The sequence below is a fragment of the Thalassophryne amazonica genome, chromosome 11 (genome assembly GCF_902500255.1).
Source record: "Thalassophryne amazonica chromosome 11, fThaAma1.1, whole genome shotgun sequence".
Classification (NCBI taxonomy): Eukaryota; Metazoa; Chordata; class Actinopteri; order Batrachoidiformes; family Batrachoididae; genus Thalassophryne; species Thalassophryne amazonica.
In genome coordinates this window covers 110,684,179-110,709,804 of record NC_047113.1, presented here as the reverse complement: position 1 = coordinate 110,709,804, position 25,626 = coordinate 110,684,179, and the positions used below count along the sequence as shown (strand labels likewise).

At 43.7% G+C, this 25,626-nt stretch overlaps 1 protein-coding gene across 3 annotated transcripts in view; it reads left to right on the top strand.

The window, feature by feature from the left end:
- The window catches only part of nocta (nocturnin a), a 47,918-nt gene that overhangs the window by 20,871 nt on the left and 1,421 nt on the right, over window positions 1-25,626 (top strand). For 2 of the 3 annotated variants that reach the window (XM_034181022.1, XM_034181020.1), the window contains exon 2: window positions 24,779-25,072. In XM_034181022.1, the coding sequence (XP_034036913.1) occupies window positions 24,787-25,072 (286 nt within the window). In that variant the 5' untranslated portion in view covers window positions 24,779-24,786. Of the gene's footprint in view, window positions 1-18,031; window positions 18,243-24,778; window positions 25,073-25,626 lie in introns of those variants that run through there. The other variant, XM_034181021.1, reaches the window with a different exon arrangement.

Below are 25,626 nucleotides of genomic sequence, written 5' to 3'. Positions count from 1 at the left end.
GTAGTGGAGCTCAGCTTGATGGGTGACTGTGTCCCGTTGAGATGAGCTCCACCGCACAACTGCACATATGCACCTCACCCCTTGAGTTGCGCTCACCCACTGAAGAAAAGTAGAAAAGCCACATAAATTTTGCCTTTACATAAAAATACAGCAGTGTGTCTTTTCAATTTAAAAAAAAAAAAGTCTTGCATGTCCACGCTATCTTGACAGCAGAATATTGTCATTAGATGATGGGGAGCTCATCTCAACACGTTACTGTCGATTTGCTCAACAGGGAGCCTATCTCGACGGGGAGGTGCACAGTTGCACGATAAAAAGAGGTAGATGAACTCGATGGGGGAGGCATTAAAGTACGGGGTAGAGAGAACTGCGCGGTGGTGATACACTCGACGGGTCATCTCGTCATACATCTCGTCAGGATACTGGCACCTAGGGCTGGGCGATATGACCTGAAATTCATATCACGGTATAAATTGAATCACTTCGTGGTAATGGTATATATCACGGTATAAACTTAAGTGTAAAAATTTCTGAAATGGGTCCCTTAGCAAAGCTAAGCTTTAATCATGATCATCACTGAGTTTTTAAAATGCTTATCACAAAGCGTTTTTTTTTTTTTTTTTTTACAACATCGTGCAAAGTTTTCTAAGTCCTTTTCTAAGTTGCTGCAGTGATGCTGTGTGGCTCCTGTGTGATGCTTATGCTAAATGTAGCATGTGGACATCCCAAACTTTTAGAGCTTTCAAGTTTTTAAAACAAGATTTGTGCAGCATGTCTGTGTCACGGAGCGATGTCGCACAAATCCAAATCAAATCAATTTTATTTATATAGCGCCAAATCACAACAAACAGTTGCCCCAAGGCGCTTTATATTGTAAGGCAAAAGCCATACAATAATTACAGAAAAACCCCAACGGTCAAAACGACCCACTGTGAGCAAGCACTTGGCGACAGTGGGAAGGAAAACTCCCTTTTAACAGGAAGAAACCTCCAGCAGAACCAGGCTCAGGGAGGGGCAGTCTTCTGGTGGGACTGGTTGGGGCTGAGGGGAGAGAATCAGGAAAAAGACATGCTGTGGAAGAGAGCAGAGATCAATCACTAATGATTAAATGCAGAGTGGTGCATACAGAGCAAAAAGAGAAAGAAACACTCAGTGCATCATGGGAACCCCCCAGCAGTCTAAGTCTATAGCAGCATAACTAAGGGATGGTTCAGGGTCACCTGATCCAGCCCTAACTATAAGCTTTGGCAAAAAGGAACGTTTTAAGCCTACTCTTAAAAGTAGAGAGGGTGTCTGTCTCCCTGATCCGAATTGGGAGCTGGTTCCAGAGAAGAGGAGCCTGAAAGCTGAACGCTCTGCCTCCCATTCTACTGTTACAAACCCTAGGAACTACAAGTAAGCCTGCAGTCTGAGAGCGAAGCGCTCTATTGGGGTGATATGGTACTATGAGGTCCCTAAGATAAAATGGGACCTGATTATTCAAAACCTTATAAGTAAGAAGAAGAATTTTAAATTCTATTCTAGAATTAACAGGGAGCCAATGAAGAGAGGCCAATATGGGTGAGATATGCTCTCTCCTTCTAGTCCCCGTCAGCACTCTAGCTGCAGCATTTTGAATTAACTGAAGGCTTTTCAGGGAACTTTTAGGACAACCTGATAATAATGAATTACAATAGTCCAGCCTAGAGGAAATAAATGCATGAATTAGTTTTTCAGCATCACTCTGAGACAAGACCTTTCTAATTTTAGAGATATTGAGCAAAAGAGAGAAGATGGCGAGAAAGACTGTTTGAAAAAGTCTGATCCGTGGAATCATCGCTGGCTTCATCAACACACCTGAAAGATAAAAGAAACAAAAAAGCAAACTGTGTCCTCTCAGGAAACACAGTAAGAATGTTTCTCTCTCTGGAAAATAAACATTCTGCTGTTCAAACAGGATTTTAGACAAGATTATGTGACTTTTTTCACTAATCTAGACTTTCTTTCATTGTAAAAAAGACATTGTGGCTTTGAATGGATTTAGGCTGCATGAATTTACACAAGAATATAGGTGACTTTTTACTATAAGGTATGTTATTGATATTTTCCCATGATTTTCCAAATATTCTACAAGCTTTAGCTGTGGTTTTTGAAATGCTGTAAGAGTCTTTTAGTCTTCATGAATTTCATATAGTTTAATTGTTCTGATTAATGCATAATTGGTTTACAATTAAAATGAAAATCATTCCAGGTCCTACTTCCATGTCATATTCTGTTATTTCAGCATCATCATTGACAGGTCAAATACAAGGGTGAATATAGGATCATTTAAATATCCACTAGTAAGTAAGTAAGTCCCTTCGGCTGCTCCCTTGTTTGCACTTGGGGTCGCCACAGCAAATCCAAGGTGGATCTGCATGTTGAATTGGCACAGGTTTTACGCCGGATGCCGTTCCTGACGCAACTCCACATTACATGGAGAAATGTGGCAGGGGTGGGATTTGAACCCGGAACCTTCTGCACTGAAACCAAGTGCATTAACCACTTGGCCACCACCCCTGCATCATTTAAATATCCACTAATTTTAGAATAGAATTTATTATTATCATTGTACGAGGTCTGTTAGAAAAGTAACGGACCTTTTTTTTTTTTTCAAAAACTATATGGATTTGATTCATATGTTTTTACGTCAGCCAAGCTTGAACCTTCGTGCGCATCCGTAAGTTTTTTTTTTTTTTTTTTTTCCACACCTGTCAGTTGCATCATTCGCCTGTGGGCAGGCTTTGAGTGAGCACTGCTCCACCCCTCTCGTCGTTTCATTGCGAGGAAATGGCGGAATGATTTGGGCTTTTTTTCCATCTGAATTTTTTCAGAAACTGTTAGAGACAGGCAGCTGGAAACCATTCGAAAAATTTATCTGGCTTTCGGTGAAAATTTTACGGGCTTCACAGAGAATAAGGAGTGTTACTACAGCTTTAAGGACGGCCCACAATGGCGCACGGCGCGCCGCGCTCCGAGCCGCCATCGAGAGGCAGTAAACACCACATCATTTCTAAACGGATGGCTGTGTGGAGCCGGGACCGTCGTGTGCAGTTTCTCTGGTTATCATAAGAGCTGGACATCAGCCATTTCCAACAGATTTCACTTTTAACAAAAGATTTTGTCATGGAAAGTTGTGCGGAGGCTTCGCGTGTCACGACCGATTTGCTGATCGAGTGAGACAAAGGAACACCTCCGTTTCGGAGTGTCAGGGGACAAGTTGGGACATGCCTATCTCGGCTTTCAGTAGTTACCAGCCCAGTGAGTATAAGAGAAATTGTGGAGAGTTGGGCACGTGACGCGCGAAGCCTCTGCACGGCTTTCCATGACAAAATCTCTTGTTAAAAGTGAAATCTGCCGGAAAATGGCTGATGTCCAGCTCGTGTGATAACCAGAGAAATTGCTCACGACGGTCCCAGCTCCACACAGCCATCTGTTTAGAAATGATGTGGTGGTTTCTGCCTCTTGATGGCGGCTCAGAGCGCGGCACGCCGTGCGCCATTGTGGGCCGACCTTAAAGCTGTAGTAACACTCCTTATTCTCTGTGAAGCCCGTAAAATTTTCACTGAAAGCCAGATAAATTTTTCGAATGGTTTCCAGCTGCCAGTCTCTAACGGTTTCTGAAAAAATTCTGATGGGGAAAAAAAAAAAAAGCCCAATCATTCCGCCATTTCCTCGCAATGAAACGACGACGAGAGGGGTGGAGCAGTGCTCACTCAAAGCCTGCCCACAGGCGAATGACACAACCGACAGGCGTGGAAAAACTCACGCATGTGCACGAAGGTTCAAGCTTGGCTGATGTAATCACACGTGATTCAAATCCATATAGTTTTTAAAAAAAATAAAAAGGTACGATACTTTTCTAACAGACCTCGTACATGACACCAGAAAAAAATACTGTGCATGACAATGAAATTAAAAACAATCTCTTAAAAGCACAATTAAAATAAATAAATAACCCTAAAAATTCTACATAAAACCTAGTTAAAACACTCAATCACAATCATAAAATGGCAGGTCCAGCAGCATTCTGTGCACAAATAACTCTTCCCACAAAGCTGTTTTTAAGTTTGTTCTGGCCTTAAGTGCCCTGTACCGTCTGCCTGATGGCAATAATTCAAACAAATAGTGTCCAGGATGGGAGGGGTCTCTGATTATAGTCCTTGCCTTCCTGAGACAACAACTTGTATCCAGTTCCTCTAATGAAGGCAAGAGACAACCAGTGATCTTCTGGGCTGTGGTGACGACCCTCTGGAGAGCTTTCCTGTCTGTGACTGTGCAGCTGGAAAACCACACACAGACAGTAGGTCAAAATGCTCTCTACGGCGCAGCGATAGAAGGACACCAGCAGTCTCTGTGGCAGATGGTTATTCCTGAGAACCCTCAGGAAATAGTCTCTTCTGGGCCTTCTTGATGGTAGCCACAGTGTTTGTGCTCTAAGTCAGGTCGTCTCTCAAATACACGCCCAGAAAATGAAATTCAGAGACCCACTCCACACAGTCCCCATCGATGACCAGTGGGAGGGGAGCATTAATAGAGGACTTCAGGCTGGGGGGGGACAGCATCCTGGTTCAGGGACTGGTTGAAAATGTTTGTAAACACACCAGCTAACTGAGCTGCACATTCCCTCAAAACCCGTCCCGGGACACCGTCCAGACCCCCAGCTTTCCTTGAATTCACCCCCCTCAACACCCACCTCACCTCCTGTTCCTCCAGGGTGAGGACGTGGCTGTTGAGGGCAGGTGAAGGGATGACGACTGTCTCTGGTGGCTGCACCTCAAAACGGGCAAAGAAGCTATTGAGGTTCTCCGCCAGTGAGGCATCACTGTAGTCTGCCAACAGGGTGCTGGGTCATTGGTTTGTGATGTGCTGAACACCCTGCCACACCCGCCGAGAGTCCTGACTCTGGAAGCAGTCCTCTATTCGCCTCCTATAAGCTGTCTTGGTACGTCTGATCCCCTTCTTCAGGTTGACTCTGGCGGCGCTGTACAGCACTGCCAGAGCCAACCTGCATGTTCTGAGAGTTGTTCTTCCAGGAGATGTTGAAAATGTATCATTAGATAAAAAATTAATTCTGGGGCCCCAGAGGGCCCTAGACCCCAGCTCCTGGGGGGCACAGCCCCCCAGACCCCTTGCAAATTTTCCTCAGATTTCACAATTTTCATTTCACAGCCCTGGAACATTTACTGTGTGGATCTCAAAACTAGAACTACGAGGTCTGTCAATAAAGTATAGGTCTTTTTTATTTTTTTTCAAAAACTATATGCATTTCATTCATATGTTTTTACATCAGACATGCTTGAACCCTCGTGCGCATGCGTGAGTTTTTCCACGCCTGTCGGTGACGTCATTCGCCTGTGAGCACTCCTTTGTGGGAGGAGTCGTCCAGCCCCTCGTCGGAATTCCTTTGTCTGAGAAGTTGCTGAGAGACTGCGCTTTGTTTGATCAAAAATTTTCTAAACCGTTAGACACATCGAAGTGGACACGGTTCGAAAATTAAGCTGGTTTTTGGTGAAAAGTTTAACGGCTGATGAGAGAATTTTGAGGTGATACTGTCCGCTTTAAGGACTTCCCACGGAGCGGACGTCGTGCAGCGCTCTCAGGCGCCGTCGTCAGCCTGTTTCCTCCACATTTCAGGCTCTATTGATCCAGGACGTCGTGAGAGAACAGAGAAGTTTCAGAAGAAGTCGGTTTCAGCATTTTATCCGGATATTCCACTGTTAAAGGAGATTTTTTTAATGAAAACGTGCGGACGGGTCCGTGCGTCGGGACGCAGCTGGCACGGTGCGGCGGCACAGGAAAAACACCTCCGTGTTGATAACCATTTGTAAAATCCAGGCGGCTTTTGATGGCTTTCAGTGGAGTGAGTATATGAGAAATTGTTTAACAGCTGGACATGTTCCAACTTGTCCTTAAGGCTTCCAACAGAGGTGTTTTTCCTGTGGCAGAGCGTTGCAGCGGCTGCAAGCCGACGCTGCAATCTGCCCGCACGTCTTTCATTAAAAAAATTTCCTTTAACAGTGGAATATCCGGATAAAATGCCGAAACCGACTTCTTCTGAAACTTCTCTGTTCTCTCACGACGTCCTGGATCAATAGAGCCTGAAATGTGGAGGTTTTCAGCTTGAAACAGGCTGACGACGGTGCCTGAGAGCGCTGCGCGACGTCTCGCACCGTGGGAAGTCCTTAAAGCAACAGTATCACCTCACAATCTCTCATCAGCCTTTAAAATTTTCACAGAAAACCAGCTTAATTTTTCGAACTGTGTCCACTTCGATGTGCCTCACAGGTTTAGAAAAAATTTTGATCAAACAAAGCGCCAGTCTCTCAGCAACTTCTCAGACAAAGGAATTCCGACGAGGGGCTGGACGACTCCTCCCACAAGGAGTGCTCACAGGCGAATGACGTCACCGACAGCCGTGAGAAAACTCACGCATGTGCACGAGGGTTCAAGCATGTCTGACGTAAAAACATATGAATGAAATCCATATAGTTTTTGAAAAAAATAAAAAGGACCTATACTTTATTGACAGACCTCGTATAATTTGCCAGAAGGTACATCTAAGATGCAAACATAGATTTGATGTTTTGGTACAGTTGTTGTTGGGTCAGTGACTGAAGTTTCTTCTCTTGAACACAAGATGGGTGCACCCAGTCTGAATACATGAACTGTTTTCAGGACAGAGACATTTCCTCATTTCTGAAATACAACAAGACCCCCCCCCCCCCCCCCCCCCCAAAAAAGTGCTTAATTTACTCATATTTGAAGTCAGTCTGGGTAAATTTGTCGTTCCCTGGCTGATGTGTTATTTAATGTGGTGCTTTTTGATGAGCTATAGGGTTTTATACCTTTAAAATGTTATTGGCAAGCCCTATTTTACCAATTTTGAGTGATTTTTACATTTATTGAAAGCAAGAATGATTGACAAAAAATGACTTATGTTGTTTAATATCAAACGTTTATGCATATTTCTGTCAAAGTCTAAGTTAATTAAAATAAATGATCTTGAAAAGGTTATAAATAATGCTAAAAAGGTTAAAAGCACATTCATATTTTTTAATTTTAATATTTTTTATTTGGATATAGCATTTGCTCTCAACTTCAAAAATGACACACGGTACCTTTTAATCCAGTGGAGGAGGCCTGTGTTTCACAATTTAACACTGTGACACTGACTGTAAATGTAAATTTACACACAGTAGCTTTGTTTTTCTGTCGTATTGACAGTTTTGCTTTTTCAACATTTTTGGTGGGATTGCATAACTTTTCTTTAACAGAATAAATAAAATCTAAATATAAAAACAATGTTTGAACAAGAGCTGCCTGAACTGATTTGTCAAACCAGCCCATTTAAAAACAAAAAAAAAAATGAAATCTGAATCAATAAAAAACTTTTTTTGGAAACAGTAAACTGCTTGTACAGTGTGAAAATGAGTGAAGCTCCCCCTCCTAGGGATTAGGGCCCCTTCACACATAGTGTGAAGTTTGGTCAAATACAGTGAAACGGCGTGAAACAGTTCGAATTAGCGCACTATGAAACATTGCCCCGCGGGCAGGCGAGCATGCACGATTCCGGTGCGAGAGTTCATGCACATGACACGTGTCTTTCAATCAGGAACAGTGCAAGATGCACCACATCGCACTGTTTATGTGGAATAAACACAGTAGGTGTTGTGCAGCTGCAATGTCCAGAATGACAGATCACCACAGCTGCTTCTGTCGGAAGCCACACCTCCTACCAGTGGAGCGCACACATTTATATACATTATACTGTAATGCATTTATAAATTGTTTGGGTTCTTGTTATCATATACACACATTATTATTATTATTATTATTATTATTATTATTATTATTTATTTTTGATTTTTAAATTGGCCACAATGGAAATAAGTGTTTTCACTTTCTTGTGTCATCCATGTATTTTAATGCATTTACAATTACATGATGTACTTACATTATGCACTTACTAACTGAAATCACACACATACATGTGCTTTTTAATAGATTAAAGGATATCAGACCTGCTCTCCCGCTCGGGGTCTGATATTCCTGTACAGACCAAGCAAGTGAGGTTAATGATTGTTTATTATGTGGCTGTTTTTGTAGCTGCATGGACATTTTGCATGTCCACTTCGAGCTTGTTTGCTTTTTGCTTTATTTTGCTTTTAAATGTCTTGTTTAACGGGGTAAATGTCGTGTGTGGCCTTGGTTCCTGCTGGGTCCTGCCTCTCAGCTGATATCATCATCATCATCTACAGTATATCAACTCCACTTTTACACTTCCGCCTTCGCCAGAAACTTTTTTTCCCTCTTCACGAGAAACTCAGTCCTCTAGAGATCCAGCACCTCGTCAGCTCTGTGGGCTGCCAGCTGACTTCGGACTTCATCCTCACTTACTCTTCTCATCTTAAGCAAAGTCACAAATGTGACATGCGTTCCGAACCGATTGTCATGGTAATCAGTCTGATTTCAGACCGCACATCAGCCAATCAGAGTGCGCATAGCATTGTAGCCATATAATAAAGATGATTTACTGCCCCTTGCTGGAATGGCGTGTGAGTCTAGAATGTAATTATGTAGCATGTTAGCTAATATCCATAGTTTTTCCAAAAATATTAGTTCAATCAACTTTGCGTTTTAGTGCCATTCATCCTTAACCCAAAATACATAAACATACCAAATGGCAAATGTCAGCTCTTCATGGTTTTGCTGTGATCTTGGTTTTGGCCTCTACTGGTGGTTGGCTCTCACTGCGGTATTGTATCACTTCCTGTTCCGGAGCACAGCGGTGTTTTTCTGTATCTGTTAGCTGTTTAATCTGCGCAGTTAGATTGATCTAGTTATCTAGATTACGATTTGTTTCCCAGTGTAATCTTTACGTGCCTTAACTAAAGCACTCCTTCTGCTGAATCACCTCTAAATTATTTACACATTATTCACTTTGCGTGTTTTTAGGAATCCGCTAGCTTAGCGTAGCTACTAGCTCTTAGCCGATTTAGCATGGCGGCTTCTCCTGTCTCTCCCGCACTTTTCTGCTCTGGGTGTGAAATGTTTAGTTATTCCTCGGCCTCCTTTAGCAGTAATGGTACTTGTAATAAGTGTAGCTTATTCGTAGCTTTGGAGGCCAGGCTGGGCGAATTGGAGACTCGGCTCCGCACCGTGGAAAATTCTACAGCTAGCCAGGCCCCTGTAGTCGGTGCGGACCAAGGTAGCTTAGCCGCCGTTAGTTCCCCCCTGGCAGATCCCGAGCAGCCGGGAAAGCAGGCTGACTGGGTGACTGTGAGGAGGAAGCGTAGCCCTAAACAGAAGCCCCGTGTACACCGCCAACCCGTTCACATCTCTAACCGTTTTTCCCCACTCGACGACACACCCGCCGAGGATCAAACTCTGGTTATTGGCGACTCTGTTTTGAGAAATGTGAAGTTAGCGACACCAGCAACCATAGTCAATTGTCTCCGGGGGCCAGAGCAGGCGACATTGAAGGAAATTTGAAACTGCTGGTTAAGGCTAAGCGTAAATTTGGTAAGATTGTAATTCACGTCGGCAGTAATGACACCCGGTTACGCCAATCGGAGGTCACTAAAATTAACATTAAATCGGTGTGTGTAACTTTGCAAAAACAATGTCGGACTCTGTAGTTTTCTCTGGGCCCCCTCCCCAATCAGACCGGGAGTGACATGTTTAAGCCGCATGTTCTCCTTGAATTGCTGGCTGTCTGAGTGGTGTCCAAAAAATGAGGTGGGCTTCATAGATAATTGCAAAGTTCTGGGGAAAACCTGGTCTTGTTAGGAGAGACGGCATCCATCCACTTTGGATGGAGCAGCTCTCATTTCTAGAAATCTGGCTAATTTTCTTAAATCCTCCAAACCGTGACTATCCAGGGTTGGGACCAGGAAGCAGAGTTGTAGTCTTACACACCTCTCTGCAGCTTCTCTCCCCCTGCCATCCCCTCATTACCCCATCCCCGTAGAGACGGTGCCTGCTCCCAGACTACAATAACCAGCAAAAATCTATTTAAGCATAAAAATTCAAAAAGAAAAAATAATATAGCACCTTCAACTGCACCACAGACTAAAACAGTTAAATGTGGTCTATAAACATTAGGTCTCTCTCTTCTAAGTCCCTGTTGGTAAATGATATAATAATTGATCAACATATTGATTTATTCTGCCTAACAGAAACCTGGTTACAGCAGGATGATATGTTAGTTTAAATGAGTCAACACCCCCGAGTCACACTAACTGTCAGAATGCTCGTAGCACGGGCCGGGGCGGTGGATTAGCAGCAATCTTCCATTCCAGCTTATTAATTAATCAAAAACCCAGACAGAGCTTTAATTCATTTGAAAGCTTGTCTCTTAGTCTTGTCCATCCAATTGGAAGTCCCAAAAACCAGTTTTATTTGTTATTATCTATCGTCCACCTGGTCGTTACTGTGAGTTTCTCTGTGAATTTTCAGACCTTTTGTCTGACTTAGTGCTTAGCTCAGATAAGATAATTATAGTGGGCGATTTTAACATCCACACAGATGCTGAGAATGACAGCCTCAACACTGCATTTAATCTATTATTAGACTCTATTGGCTTTGCTCAAAAAGTAAATGAGTCCACCCACCACTTTAATCATATCTTAGATCTTGTTCTGACTTATGGTATGGAAATAGAAGACTTAACAGTATTCCCTGAAAACTCCCTTCTGTCTGATCATTTTTTAATAACATTTACATTACTCTGATGGACTACCCAGCAGTAGGGAATAAGTTTCATTACACTAGAAGTCTTTCAGAAAGCGCTGTAACTAGGTTTAAGGATATGATTCCTTCTTTATGTTCTCTAATGCCATATAACAACACAGTGCAGAGTAGCTACCTAAACTCTGTAAGGGAGATAGAGTATCTCGTCAATAGTTTTTACATCCTCATTGAAGACAGCTTGGATGCTGTAGCTCCTCTGAAAAGAGAGCTTTAAATCAGAAGTGTCTGACTCCATGGTATAACTCTCAAACTCGTAGCTTAAAGCAGATACCCGTAAGTTGGAGAGGAAATGGCGTCTCACTAATTTAGAAGATCTTCACTTAGCCTGGAAAAAGAGTCTGTTGCTCTATAAAAAGCCCTCCATAAAGCTAGGACATCTTTCTACTCATCACTAATTGAAGAAAATAAGAACAACCCCAGGTTTCTTTTCAGCACTGTAGCCAGGCTGACAAAGAGTCAGAGCTCTATTGAGCTGAGTATTCCATTAACTTTAACTAGTAATGAGTTCATGACTTTCTTTGCTAACAAAATTTTAACTATTACAGAAAAAATTACTCATAACCATCCCAAAGACGTATCGTTATCTTTGGCTGCTTTCAGTGATGCCGGTATTTGGTTAGACTCTTTCTCTCCGATTGTTCTGTCTGAGTTATTTTCATTAGTTACTTCATCCAAACCATCAACATGTTTATTAGACCCCATTCCTACCAGGCTGCTCAAGGAAGCCCTACCATTATTTAATGCTTCGATCTTAAATATGATCAATCTATCTTTGTTAGTTGGCTATGTACCACAGGCTTTTAAGGTGGCAGTAATTAAACCATTACTTAAAAAGCCATCACTTGACCCAGCTATCTTAGCTAATTATAGGCCAATCTCCAACCTTCCTTTTCTCTCAAAAATTCTTGAAAGGGTAGTTGTAAAACAGCTAACTGATCATCTGCAGAGGAATGGTCTATTTGAAGAGTTTCAGTCAGGTTTTAGAATTCATCATAGTACAGAAACAGCATTAGTGAAGGTTACAAATGATCTTCTTATGGCCTCGGACAGTGGACTCATCTCTGTGCTTGTTCTGTTAGACCTCAGTGCTGCTTTTGATACTGTTGACCATAAAATTTTATTACAGAGATTAGAGCATGCCATAGGTATTAAAGGCACTGCGCTGCGGTGGTTTGAATCATATTTGTCTAATAGATTACAATTTGTTCATGTAAATGGGGAATCTTCTTCACAGACTAAAGTTAATTATGGAGTTACACAAGGTTCTGTGCTAGGACCAATTTTATTCACTTTATATATGCTTCCCTTAGGCAGTGTTATTAGACGGTATTGCTTAAATTTTCATTGTTACGCAGATGATACCCAGCTTTATCTATCCATGAAGCCAGACGACACACACCAATTAGCTAAACTGCAGGATTGTCTTACAGACATAAAGACATGGATGACCTCTAATTTCCTGCTTTTAACTCAGATAAAACTGAAGTTATTGTACTTGGCCCCACAAATCTTAGAAACATGGTGTCTAACCAGATCCTTACTGTGGATGGCATTACCCTGACCTCTAGTAATACTGTGAGAAATCTTGGAGTCATTTTTGATCAGGATATGTCATTCAAAGCGCATATTAAACAAATATGTAGGACTGCTTTTTTGCATTTACGCAATATCTCTAAAATCAGAAAGGTCTGTCTCAGAGTGATGCTGAAAAACTAATTCATGCATTTATTTCCTCTAGGCTGGACTATTGTAATTCATTATTATCAGGTTGTCCTAAAAGTTCCCTAAAAGCCTTCAGTTAATTCAAAATGCTGCAGCTAGAGTGCTGACGGGGACTAGAAGGAGAGAGCATATCTCACCCATATTGGCCTCTCTTCATTGGCTTCCTGTTAATTCTAGAATAGAATTTAAAATTCTTCTTCTTACTTATAAGGTTTTGAATAATCAGGTCCCATCTTATCTTAGGGACCTCGTAGTACCATATCACCCCAATAGAGCGCTTCGCTCTCAGACTGCAGGCTTACTTGTAGTTCCTAGGGTTTGTAAGAGTAGAATGGGAGGCAGAGCCTTCAGCTTTCAGGCTCCTCTCCTGTGGAACCAGCTCCCAATTCAGATCAGGGAGACAGACACCCTCTCTACTTTTGAGATTAGGCTTAAAACTTTCCTTTTTGCTAAAGCTTATAGTTAGGGCTGGATCAGGTGACCCTGAACCATCCCTTAGTTATGCTGCTATAGACGTAGACTGCTGGGGGGTTCCCATGATGCACTGTTTCTTTCTCTTTTTGCTCTGTATGCACCACTCTGCATTTAATCATTAGTGATCGATCTCTGCTCCCCTCCACAGCATGTCTTTTTCTGGTTCTCTCCCTCAGCCCCAACCAGTCCCAGCAGAAGACTGCCCCTCCCTGAGCCTGGTTCTGCTGGAGGTTTCTTCCTGTTAAAAGGGAGTTTTTCCTTCCCACTGTAGCCAAGTGCTTGCTCACAGGGGGTCGTTTTGACCGTTGGGGTTTTACATCATTATTGTATGGCCTTGCCTTACAATATAAAGCGCCTTGGGGCAACTGTTTGTTGTGATTTGGCGCTATATAAAAAAAAAAAAAAAAAAAAATTGATCAGAGCCATACACACACAGACAGAGCCCACTTGGCTAATCTATTATAGATTACAGTTCAGGCAGCAAGCAGCATTTTGTTACTAATCGCTGGTCTTGAATTCTGCCCTGCCGCCTTTAGGTTTGAGCACGGTTTGAAGAAAATAAATGGGCTTTTACCCACTTTCCCCGAATCGGTGAATGTCAGTGCTGAACTTCATTTTGTACCTCTGTTACTGTGCACGTCCACACTGATCTGTCCGGTACATCAATCAATTTTATTTATATAGCGCCAAATCACAACAAACAGTTGCCCCAAGGCGCTTTATATTGTAAGGCAAGGCCATACAATAATTACATAAAAACCCCAACGGTCAAAACGACCCCCTGTGAGCAAGCACTTGGCGACAGTGGGAAGGAAAAACTCCCTTTTAACAGGAAGAAACCTCCAGCAGAACCAGGCTGAGGGAGGGGCAGTCTTCTGGTGGGACTGGTTGGGGCTGAGGAAGAGAACCAGGAAAAAGACATGCTGTGGAGGGGAGTAGAGATCAATCACTAATGATTAAATGCAGAGTGGTGCATACAGAGCAAAAAGAGAAAGAAACACTCAGTGCATCATGGGAACCCCCCAGCAGTCTAAGTCTATAGCAGATTAACTAAGGGATGGCTCAGGGTCACCTGATCCAGCCCTAACTATAAGCTTTAGCAAAAAGGAAAGTTTTAAGCCTAATCTTAAAAGTAGAGAGGGTGTCTGTCTCCCTGATCCGAATTGGGAGCTGGTTCCACAGGAGAGGAGCCTGAAAGCTGAAGGCTCTCCCTCCCATTCTACTCCTACAAACCCTAGGAACTACAAGTAAGCCTGCAGTCTGAGAGCGAAGCGCTCTATTGGGGCGATATGGTACTATGAGGTCCCTAAGATAAGATGGGACCTGATTATTCAAAACCTTATAAGTAAGAAGAAGAATTTTAAATTCTATTCTAGAATTAACAGGAAGCCAATGAAGAGAGGCCAATATGGGTGAGATATGCTCTCTCCTTCTATTCCCTGTCAGTACTCTAGCTGCAGCATTTTGAATTAACTGAAGGCTTTTCAGGGAACTTTTAGGACAACCTGATAATAATGAATTACAATAGTCCAGCCTAGAGGAAATAAATGCATGAATTAGTTTTTCAGCATCACTCTGAGACAAGACCTTTCTAATTTTAGAGATATTGCGTAAATGCAAAAAAGCAGTCTTACATATTTGTTTAATATGCGCTTTGAATGACATATCCTGATCAAAAATGACTCCAAGATTTCTCACAGTATTACTAGAGGTCAGGGTAATGCCATCCAGAGTAAGGATCTGGTTAGACACCATGTTTCTAAGATTTGTGGGGCCAAGTACAATAACTTCAGTTTTATCTGAGTTTAAAAGCAGGAAATTAGAGGTCATCCATGTCCTTATGTCTGTAAGACAATCCTGCAGTTTAGCTAATTGGTGTGTGTCCTCTGGCTTCATGGATAGATAAAGCTGGGTATCATCTGCGTAACAGTGACAATTTAAGCAATGCCGTCTAATAATACTGCCTAAGGGAAGCATGTATAAAGTGAATAAAATTGATCCTAGCACAGAACCTTGTGGAACTCCATAATGAGGGGTGAACAACATGTGAGGGGTTAGTAATGGAAATGCATTGCGATGAGACAGGGCGTTTTGTCCGATGTGAGCAAAAATCCGTTATACAAAAACCATTATATACAGTGTTTATTCCATTGAAAGCCATACAAACGCATTGGAACTTTTGCTTTTGTCCCGTGAGTGTGAATATCTGGTTTATATACGGTGACGGTGTCGGCAGGTTTTACTGTGTGTGTGTATGTATATGTATATATAAAATACAAATAATGGATGGTAAGGAGTCCAACATAGAGAAATATTGGATGAAGAAAACAACTTGGACAACTTGCCATCCATCAATTGTTATGTTCTCCACCCCCTCCCAAATTAAGCAAACAACAAAGAGTCAAGTAAATTAGATCATTTTATTTGGTTGTGAACACCAAATGATTGATTCTCATGCAATGAATGCTTCTAAAACGTCAGTAGCGTGCTTGTCTACCTTCTTAGTGTTTTTGGCATCCTTGGAGTTCAATATTTCCACCAGTTCCTCCTCTGTGAACTCAGCAAACCTCGCTGGGAGACGATTTTCTGCTGTTGTTGACATGTTTGTTGCCATTTTTTCAACCAGCGTCTGTCAGCTAGTTCCTGACCTTCGAATGCCACGCTCTGATTGGCTAACTGTTGACAGTAAGCTCTAACGCTATTGGTCAGTGGGAACCGATCCAATATAACTTTTGGTCCTAGCCTTTTTGGATCTTTTTGCATCCAACATAACTTTCTGGCGCCAAGCATGCCAAAATACAGGTAAATAATGGACAGAAAGGCTACTCTGTGATTGGCTACTGCAGTCTGAGTGGAGAAAAAAAAAATATATATATATATATATATATATATATATATATATATATATATATATATATACACGAGGTTTATTAGAAAACTAACAGGCAGTTTTATAAAAAAAAAACTATATGGATTTGAATCACGTGCGATTACACCAGACATGCTTGAACCCTCGTGCGCATGCGTGAGTTTTTTCACGTGTGTCAGTGACGTCATCCGCCTGTGGGCAGGCTTTGAGTGAGCACTGGTCCAGCCCTCTCGGCTGAAATCCTTTGTCTGAGACGCTGCTGGAGACGGCGCACATTGCTTTATCAAAAATTTTTCAGGACCCGTGAGGGATATCCGAGTGGACACTATTCGAGAAATTCAGCTGGTTCTCGGTGAAAAGTTTAATGGCTGATGAGAGATTGTGGAGTTTCTTTTGCTTTGACAGCTCACAAAGCGGATCGGCGCGGTTGGAGGTGGCGTCCGTCTGGCTGTTTTGAGCTGAAAACATCCTAATTTAAGGCTCTGTTCACCCAGGTCGTCGTCAGAGAACAGAGAAGTTTCAGAAGAAGTTGGCATGAGGAGTTTATGCGGACATTCCACTGTTAAAGGAAATTTTGTAATGAAAGAACATGCAGGCAAATTTGCCGAGTCGGTTCCGTGACGACGACGCAAATCCGTCTTGCCGCGACAGGAAAAACACCTCCATGTTGAAAACCATTTGTAAAATTCAGGCGGCTTTTGATGGCTTTCAACAAGTGAGTATCTGAGAAATTGTTTAACAGCTGGGCATATTCCAACTTGTCCGTTAAGGTTTCCAATGGAGGTGTTTTTCCTGTCGCGACCCCCCGCAGTCGGGTCCAGCCCGACATGCGAATCTGCCCGCACGTTCTTTCATTACAAAATCTCCTTTAACAGTGGAATGTCCGCATAAACTCCTCATGCCGACCTCTTCTGAAACTTCTCTGTTCTCTGACGACGACCTGGGTGAACAGAGCCTGAAATGTGGAAGTTTTCAGCTTGAAACAGCGAGACAACGCCGCCTCGGAGCGCAGATCGCCGTCAGGCGCCGTGGGCCGTCCTTAAAGTGACACTTACACACCAAAATCTCTCATCAGCCGTTAAAATGTTTACCGAAAACCAGCTGAATTTATCGAATGGTGTCCACTCAGTTGTGCCTTACAGTTTTTGAAAAAATTTTGATCAAACAAGGCAGCAGTCTCTGAGCCATTCCTAAACAATGAAAAAATCGAGGAGAGGGTGGGCCACTCCTCACTCAAAGACTGCCCACAGGCGAATGACGTAACTGACAGGCGTGAAAAAACTCTCGCATGCCCACGAGGGTTCAAGCATGTCTGATGTAATCACACGTGATTCAAATCCATATGGTTTTTGAAAAAAATAATAAGGTCCGTTACTTTTCTAATAGACCTCGTGTGTGTGTGTATATATATATATATATATATATATATATATATGTATGTATATATGTATGTGTGAACTTGACTGTTTGTTGATATTAATTCATTTGTAAATGAGATTTGGGGAACCCGGTGTTGCTGACCAAATGGTCCCCCCTAAAAACTGGTTCGCCCTGCCTTCACTGCGCATGCATCTGAGTCTGACTCTGAGTCTGACTCTCTACACCCACAGTGATCAAAGTGAATAATGTGATTATTAACCATCAGATGACAAATTAAAACCTCTTAAATAATTCTAAAGTCAGTTTAAGCAGAAACGAGTCAATAATCTGTGAGTCACTATTGACGCTCCAACATGACGTAGGGGCAGCAGCACGTCAGACTCGGATGTGCTGCTGTGGCGCTCTGATCACTCCCCCGTCTTTTATGATGAAATAATGCTGAATTTATGTGGAAATGATTGTTGTACAAAAGCTTCAGATATCTGTCGCTGAGATAGATGATGACTGGAGTGTAGTTTGAAGCAGAAACAAGGCGATAATTAGTGTATTGTTTCTAACGGTGTGAAATGACGCATGCGCAGTGAAGGCAGGGTGGACCGTTTTTTAGGGGGGACTGTTCGGTCGGCTTCATGGAGTAAAAGTCTGTCTGTCGGACCAGCTGGTTCAGATCAGTTCATGTCTTCAGGTGGACAATCAGCTGTTTGAGGAGCACAGGTACAAATAACACAGGGTCAGACTTTTACTTCTCGTCTCTCCCGTGTGGTGTGGACTTCAGTGTCTCCCATGTGGCGTGTCTGCGGCATCGACCTCACAGACAGAGCATTATTATTCCAGACTGGTTCAGTGAGGGAGTCACTCAGTTCCACAATAGGAGTCACTGGACTGGTCTTATGACCGTCACAATGTCCCTCTGTCCTCACTTCAGCTGTGCGTCTCCAGCAAAGACCCAGGGAGCAGCCAGCAGGGAACGAGATGTTTACATGATAAAGGGGAAAACACTAAAACTGGAAGAATGTGTTTCTGAGTGAGTAATTAAATCTGTTCTTTATGTTTCCCAATTTGCACATTTAACCTGCCGATAGATCAATAACTTTATTAGTTATCAATTACAAATATCAAACTGTTACTGAGCAGTAAGTTAACAGCACTGTGGCAGAATCAGTGTCAGCCCAGGGTCAGTTTTAGGTCGAGCGTCTGTGTGTCTGTGTGTGTGTTACTGTCTGTGTATCGGTTAGTATGTGCGCGTGTGGTACTGTTTGTCTGTGTATCGTTAGTATGTGCGCGTGTGGTACTGTTTGTCTGTGTATCGTTAGTATGTGCGCGTGTGGTACTGTTTGTCTGTGTATCGTTAGTATGTGCGCGTGTGGTACTGTTTGTCTGTGTATCGGTTAGTATGTGCGCGTGTGGTACTGTTTGTCTGTGTATCGTTAGTATGTGCGCGTGTGGTACTGTTTGTCTGTGTATCGTTAGTATGTGCGCGTGTGGTACTGTTTGTCTGTGTATCAGTTAGTATGTGCGCGTGTGGTACTGTTTGTCTGTGTATCAGTTAGTATGTGCGCGTGTGGTACTGTTTGTCTGTGTATCGTTAGTATGTGCGCGTGTGGTACTGTTTGTCTGTGTATCGGTTAGTATGTGCGCGTGTGGTACTGTTTGTCTGTGTATCGGTTAGTATGTGCGCGTGTGGTACTGTTTGTCTGTGTATCGGTAGTATGTGCGCGTGTGGTACTGTTTGTCTGTGTATCGTTAGTATGTGCGCGTGTGGTACTGTTTGTCTGTGTATCGGTTAGTATGTGCGCGTGTGGTACTGTTTGTCTGTGTATCGGTTAGTATGTGCGCGTGTGGTACTGTTTGTCTGTGTATCGTTAGTATGTGCGCGTGTGGTACTGTTTGTCTGTGTATCGGTTAGTATGTGCGCGTGTGGTACTGTTTGTCTGTGTATCGGTAGTATGTGCGCGTGTGGTACTGTTTGTCTGTGTATCGTTAGTATGTGCGCGTGTGGTACTGTTTGTCTGTGTATCGGTTAGTATGTGCGCGTGTGGTACTGTTTGTCTGTGTATCGGTTAGTATGTGCGCGTGTGGTACTGTTTGTGTATCGGTTAGTATGTGCGCGTGTGGTACTGTTTGTCTGTGTATCGGTAGTATGTGCGCGTGTGGTACTGTTTGTCTGTGTATCGGTAGTATGTGCGCGTGTGGTACTGTTTGTCTGTGTATCGGTAGTATGTGCGCGTGTGGTACTGTTTGTCTGTGTATCGGTTAGTATGTGCGCGTGTGGTACTGTTTGTCTGTGTATCGGTTAGTATGTGCGCGTGTGGTACTGTTTGTCTGTGTATCGGTTAGTATGTGCGCGTGTGGTACTGTTTGTCTGTGTATCGGTTAGTATTATCACTTTACCGGGGCGTTGCTAGATCTGCGTATCGTAGATTTACGTCGGCGGTATCTGGCTATACCCGCCCACTGTGCGTAAACAAATGACGTCATAGCGCGCAGCCCAAGAACTGTCCGCAGAGGAAAAGATTAAAAGGCGAGAAGTGTGTTTTGGTCCCAGTATGGATATTCCGGATGATTTTCTCATGGATAGGTTGACAATGAACAGCAGCTAAAGCAGCCAGCTTGATGAAGACGCACTGCTGAATTTGAACAGCAGCACGCGGCAGAAGTTAAATGAGCCAACTTTTTATGTACGCGTTACGTGTTGTGTATCTCAGTAAAAAGTGATAATAATGCAAATAACATGCTTTTGTTGTGCGGCATGCATTTTCTGCTTCCCTGCATTCACTGCCAGTCGCCCAAAATGACAGCTATTCGCCCTCGTCTAATGGCCCAGTCACATGGCACACGACGATTCCTGAACGAAGGGAAAAAGTAAAAAACGTTACAATTTGTTGAGAAAAGTTGGACGAAAGAGCTTTTATCACCGAACAGTCTGCGAAGCAAGAGCGCAAAAGGGACGAAAAAGGAACTTAACAAAACCAAAGCTCACGATCTCAATGAAATGCGCCTGGAGCCACTGCTGGAGCAGAGCGTGTCTGCTCCAGCACTCTGCGCTGGAACGGAGCTCATAGCGCCTGAGTCCTGGAGAAACTGCAAACAGAATCTGTGGAGATGTCGATGGACCACCTGCTTTGGTTCCTTGTCCAGAACAAAAGAGGGATCATCTCCATCATCATCAGAATCCACACTGTCTATCGACACAATTTAAAAAAAACAAAAAAAAAACTGTTCCGTGGTCACTGCTGTATCACTATTATGTTCTAAGACATATATATTGATTTATAACAGAAAACTGTCAAAAGGGAGAATACATATGTGTAAAGATGATTGAATATATCAGAGCAATAAATTGATCAGTGCGTGTGAACACGCGCATTGACTCGTGCGATTATTTCCACCAGCTGATCACTGATTCACAACGTGAATTCTGTCTTCCAGAACAGCTCTTTATATCATCATTTTGATTAATCCGCCTGTTGCCACATGTACAGAAGGACTGGATTGTCATTCCTACACTCATATTGTTATATTTAATACAAAATAATAAGCGCATGGAGCAGCTCCTACTGCCGCTGATGCTGCATTCAGTACCGTCGGAAATTACACAACTTTTTCGTTGTTTCAAATTCAGCAGTTGCTTGTGGCAAAATAATTAATTATATCCACACAAAAGATTAATTCTGGCCTATGTAATGTGCCTGAGCCCAGTGAAGCTACCCCCACACAGATAAAAAAAAATCCTAGCAAGCAGGCTGAGTTTGCCCTGTAATTTCCGACGGTACATGAACGCAGCAGCAGCCTCAGCGCTCACAAACCGGCTTCTGCAGTGTGAAAACGTTCAGCTGCTCCAACGAAGACAAATTAAACAATAACGTTACAAAAACTACACAAACAATTAAAAAACGTCAAGAACGACAGCAAAACGAAATACAGACAAACTAAGGTTTTTGTTGCCCTTCGTTTAAATTTTTCAACAGTTTAAAAATCCTGACGAAGCGCCCGCTGCAGGAACGAAGCTGCACGAAGGTTAAACGATGTCGACAGTCAACGAAAGTCCAGATTTCTTGTTTCGTCAGGGCTTTGTCACCCTTCGTTAAGTGCCGTGTGACTGGGCCATAACTCGGGCGAATAGCTGTCATTTTGGGTGACTGGGCGTGAACATCGGGCCTCTGAAAATGCATACCGCCCTACAAAAGCATGTACTGTATTAGTATGGGTTCGTCTGTTAGTATGTGTGTGTTACTGTTTGTCTGTGTATCAGTTAGTATGTGTGTATGTTTGTCTGTGTGTGTTACTTCTTGATGAATTCCTGCGCAAAAAGTAGTTCCCAGATAATTGTGATATTAATTCTAAAATTTACCAGTAATAAAATTATAAAGAGAACTGAAGTTTTAAGAGTGGCCGCAATAAATATTTAATAAACTAAAACATTTATGAGCAACTTTATACAATTATAGACTTTTAATTTTGGTGTACCCGTGATTATGTGGACCTGGTCAGGATGGGGTTCATCCTGACCTGTTTGGGATCAGGAGTTGTGGCACTGTGTGCTGTCGCGCTTCTCTGGTAACGAGCACAAAGCTAACTACCATCTTCCCCCACCCCCCCATCCACACAGCAACACACATGCACAGTAACTAACACGTGTGCACAGTAAGACACACGCGCGCACCGTAAGACACGCACAGTAACGCGCGCACCGTAAGACACACACGCGCACCGTAAGACACGCACAGTAACGCTCGCACCGTAAGACACACACACACAGTAAGACACGCACAGTAACGCGCGCACCGTAAGACACACACAGTAACGCTCGCACCGTAAGACACACACACACAGTAAGACACGCACCGTAAGACACGCACAGTAAGACGCGCGCACCGTAAGACACGCACAGTAACGCGCGCACCGTAAGACACACACACACAATAAGACACGCACAGTAACGCGCGCACCGTAAGACACACACAGTAACGCGCGCACAGTAACGCGCGCACAGTAAGACACGCACAGTAACGCGCGCACCGTAAGACACGCACAGTAAGACGCGCGCACCGTAAGACACGCACAGTAAGACGCGCGCACCGTAAGACACGCACAGTAAGACGCGCGCACTGTAAGACACGCACAGTAAGACGCGCGCAACGTAAGACACGCACAGTAAGACGCGCGCACCGTAAGACACGCACAGTAAGACGCGCGCACCGTAAGACACGCACAGTAAGACGCGCGCACCGTAAGACACGCACAGTAAGACGTGCGCACCGTAAGACACGCACAGTAACGCGCGCACCGTAAGACACACACACAGTAACGCGCGCACAGTAACGCGCGCACAGTAAGACACGCACAGTAAGACGCGCGCACAGTAAGACACGCACAGTAAGACGCGCGCACCATAAGACACGCACAGTAACGCGCGCTCCGTAAGACACACACACACAGTAAGACGCGCACAGTAAGACACACACACACAGTAAGACGCGCACAGTAACACGCGCGCTCCGTAAGACACACACACAGTAAGCCGCGCACAGTAACACGCGCGCTCCGTAAGACACACACACAGTAAGACGCGCACAGTAACACGCGCGCACCGTAAGACACACGCACACACACACACACACACAGTAAGACGCGCACAGTAACACGCGCGCACCATAAGACACACACACACAGTAAGACGCGCACAGTAACACGCACACACAGTGAACTGCACTTCACCCTGGAAAGGCTGGCACTCTGTCCAGGGTGAACCAGGCCATAAGCTTTGATGGCCTCAGATGAAGTCCACCCAGAAGAATAAAAAGTTGCAGTTCCTTCACTGGCCACTTGAGGCTGGATCCAAAACAGACCAGAGTGCATAGCAGTCCATGTTAAAATGTCCAACTTTAGAGCAGAAATAACCATGTTGACAGCCTGACACAAAACGGTTTTGGTCTTTGTTTTGGTCTAATGTCTTAGTTTAAGATGTTTTAAGCCATAAAGTTCTGCATAATTGTGAGTGTGGGTGCTTTGAGTGACAGCAGCTGAGTCCAGTGTCTCCACCTCTCACTGTGTCTGTAACTCATTGTCCACTCAATGTGTCCACTAGCTGCTGCTGTTGTGTCTGTTTGTTTATTGTTTTATTACAAATACCTGGAATAATCTGTCTTCTTGTTGTGGTGAAACGCCCTAACGGATCATCTAAGATGTCTTTGCTTGTAATAGTCACGCTGAGTCAAACTCTGGTCTTACTTAATGTTGTATACTAACGGTATTCGCGCTTCATCTGTTAGCTCCACTTAAAGCACGATTACTGAGGAAATAAGCAACCTAGCCTGTTAGCTTAACTGGTTTGGACCCAAAGATAGGGGCGTGTGCAAACTTCTTTCATTACACACGGAGCCACTGACGCTTCACCCCTTTACCCATTTATGGGTTCATAGTAATGTCGCCAGAATCAGTGCTGCCAAAATGGTGACGCCCAGATACAGTCCTCATATTGACTGATGTGGATCTGGTGACATCACACCGGCTTTGTCCAGGATAGATAATGGTTTAAACCCCTATGACTGCTGGGATAGTCTCCAGCCCCTGCGACTCTTGATTGAAGTAAGTGGGTATAGACAGTGAATGAATTTGCATAAGAGGGTGAAAAACTTTCATTTATTTCATTACATTGTTTTAAAAAGTTATTATCCTGTAATGTTTGGTTTTGAAAGCAACATGAACTGGATCAAGAAGACAAAATATTGGAAAAAGACTGTTTAAAAAGTCTTTAATGTGAGGTTGCAGACTGAGATGAGTACATGTGCATGGTCATGGTAGACCAGCTGGACGTGTCCTGGCTTTGAACTACCATCCTACAGCAGCACCGTGCCTCACAGCAAGAAGGTCGTGGGTTCACGTCCCATCCTTTCTGTGTGGACTTTGCATGTTCTCCTCATGTCTGTGTGGGTTTCCTCCCACAGTCAAAAACATTTTTATTTAGGGTCTGCTCCTTTCTCTGGCTCTGACCAAGGCAGCTTCTCTCTCTACATCTGGAGTTGGTCCCCGGGCGCCGGTGTCAGGGACTCGGCACTCTCCTAGACTCGGACAGTGGCTGCCCACTGCCCCTAGTGGCTGGGTTGTGTCTAACTGTAATTAGGATGAGTGAAATGCAGAGGACACATTTTGTTGTGTGTATGTACAATGACAAGAAAGATTCTATTCTACAGTCGGGTTGTTCGTGGCTGACTTTAGACCAAGTTCATCTGTTTTCTCCCCCTCCTTCCAAAAGTACTGGAACAGGGCCAGTGGACCAGTGTTTGCTGTCCACTGAAGATGGACGGCAATCGGAGCTCCTCTTGTGGTTGTGGACTGTGGCAGCGTCTGTGTTATTGTTCACCCCCATTCAATCATTTAACGTGTTGTTTGAACGTCAGCTTCGTTCACAACCCAAAGCGATCTGTCACTTTAGCTAATGTTGGAATATAATGAAACACGGAAACACGGTTATTAACTTAATAACCATTATTAATGGTTAATAACAGGTTTCCTACTAAATGGTTAATAACTGCTCCCGTTTCCTATCTACTCCATCAGTTGGTGCAATGGGCAGCAACAGCAGCAGGTTATTTACCATGTTGGCCAAGTCACTGAACAGTGCCCCCTTGGCACAGCCAGACCTATACCCAGAGGAGAACCCAGAACAAGATCTGGACCAGGAGGACCAGGATGAGGTGTACGCAGAGCAGCTGCTGAGAGATTGCGTAGAGGCACTGCAGCGTCGACCAGCCCGGCCGCACAGGGACCTGATCTATCCCAGGAGCACAGCGACCTGCCATCACAGCCACACCCCCTCCATACGTGTAATGCAGTGGAACATCCTCGCCCAAGGTAAGACGCTGCACAACATGCATATTAGTCACAGCCCAAACTGAAACACTTCAACACCCCCCTGCAGGGTTATGTTTTCCACTCAAGGTTGCCACAGCAGATCAAATCAGATCTACATGGTAAATGGGCTGTATTTATATAGCACTTTAACGTCTGCATCAGAAGCTCAAATGCTTTATACATCAGTGCGTCACATTCACCCCGATGCCAGGCTGCTGCCATGCAAGGTGCTGCTACACACCGGGAACTAGGGGACACAGCAACTAGGGGATTAAGGACCTTGCCCAGGGGCCCTTAGTGATTTTCCGGTCAAGCTGGGATTTGAATCAAGGATCCTCTGGTCTCATGCCCAATGCTTAACCACTAGACCATCACCTCCCCATGTTCATTTTGGTTTTGAGTTTTATGGCAGATGCCCTTCTTGCAACTCCACATCACATGGGGAGTAGGCAGAGTTGGTCTTGAACCGGGAACACTCTGATCTGGAACCAGGCACACTAACCGCTTGTCCACCACACTGCCCTGTGACTGAAAGAATAAAAATGACATTGAGT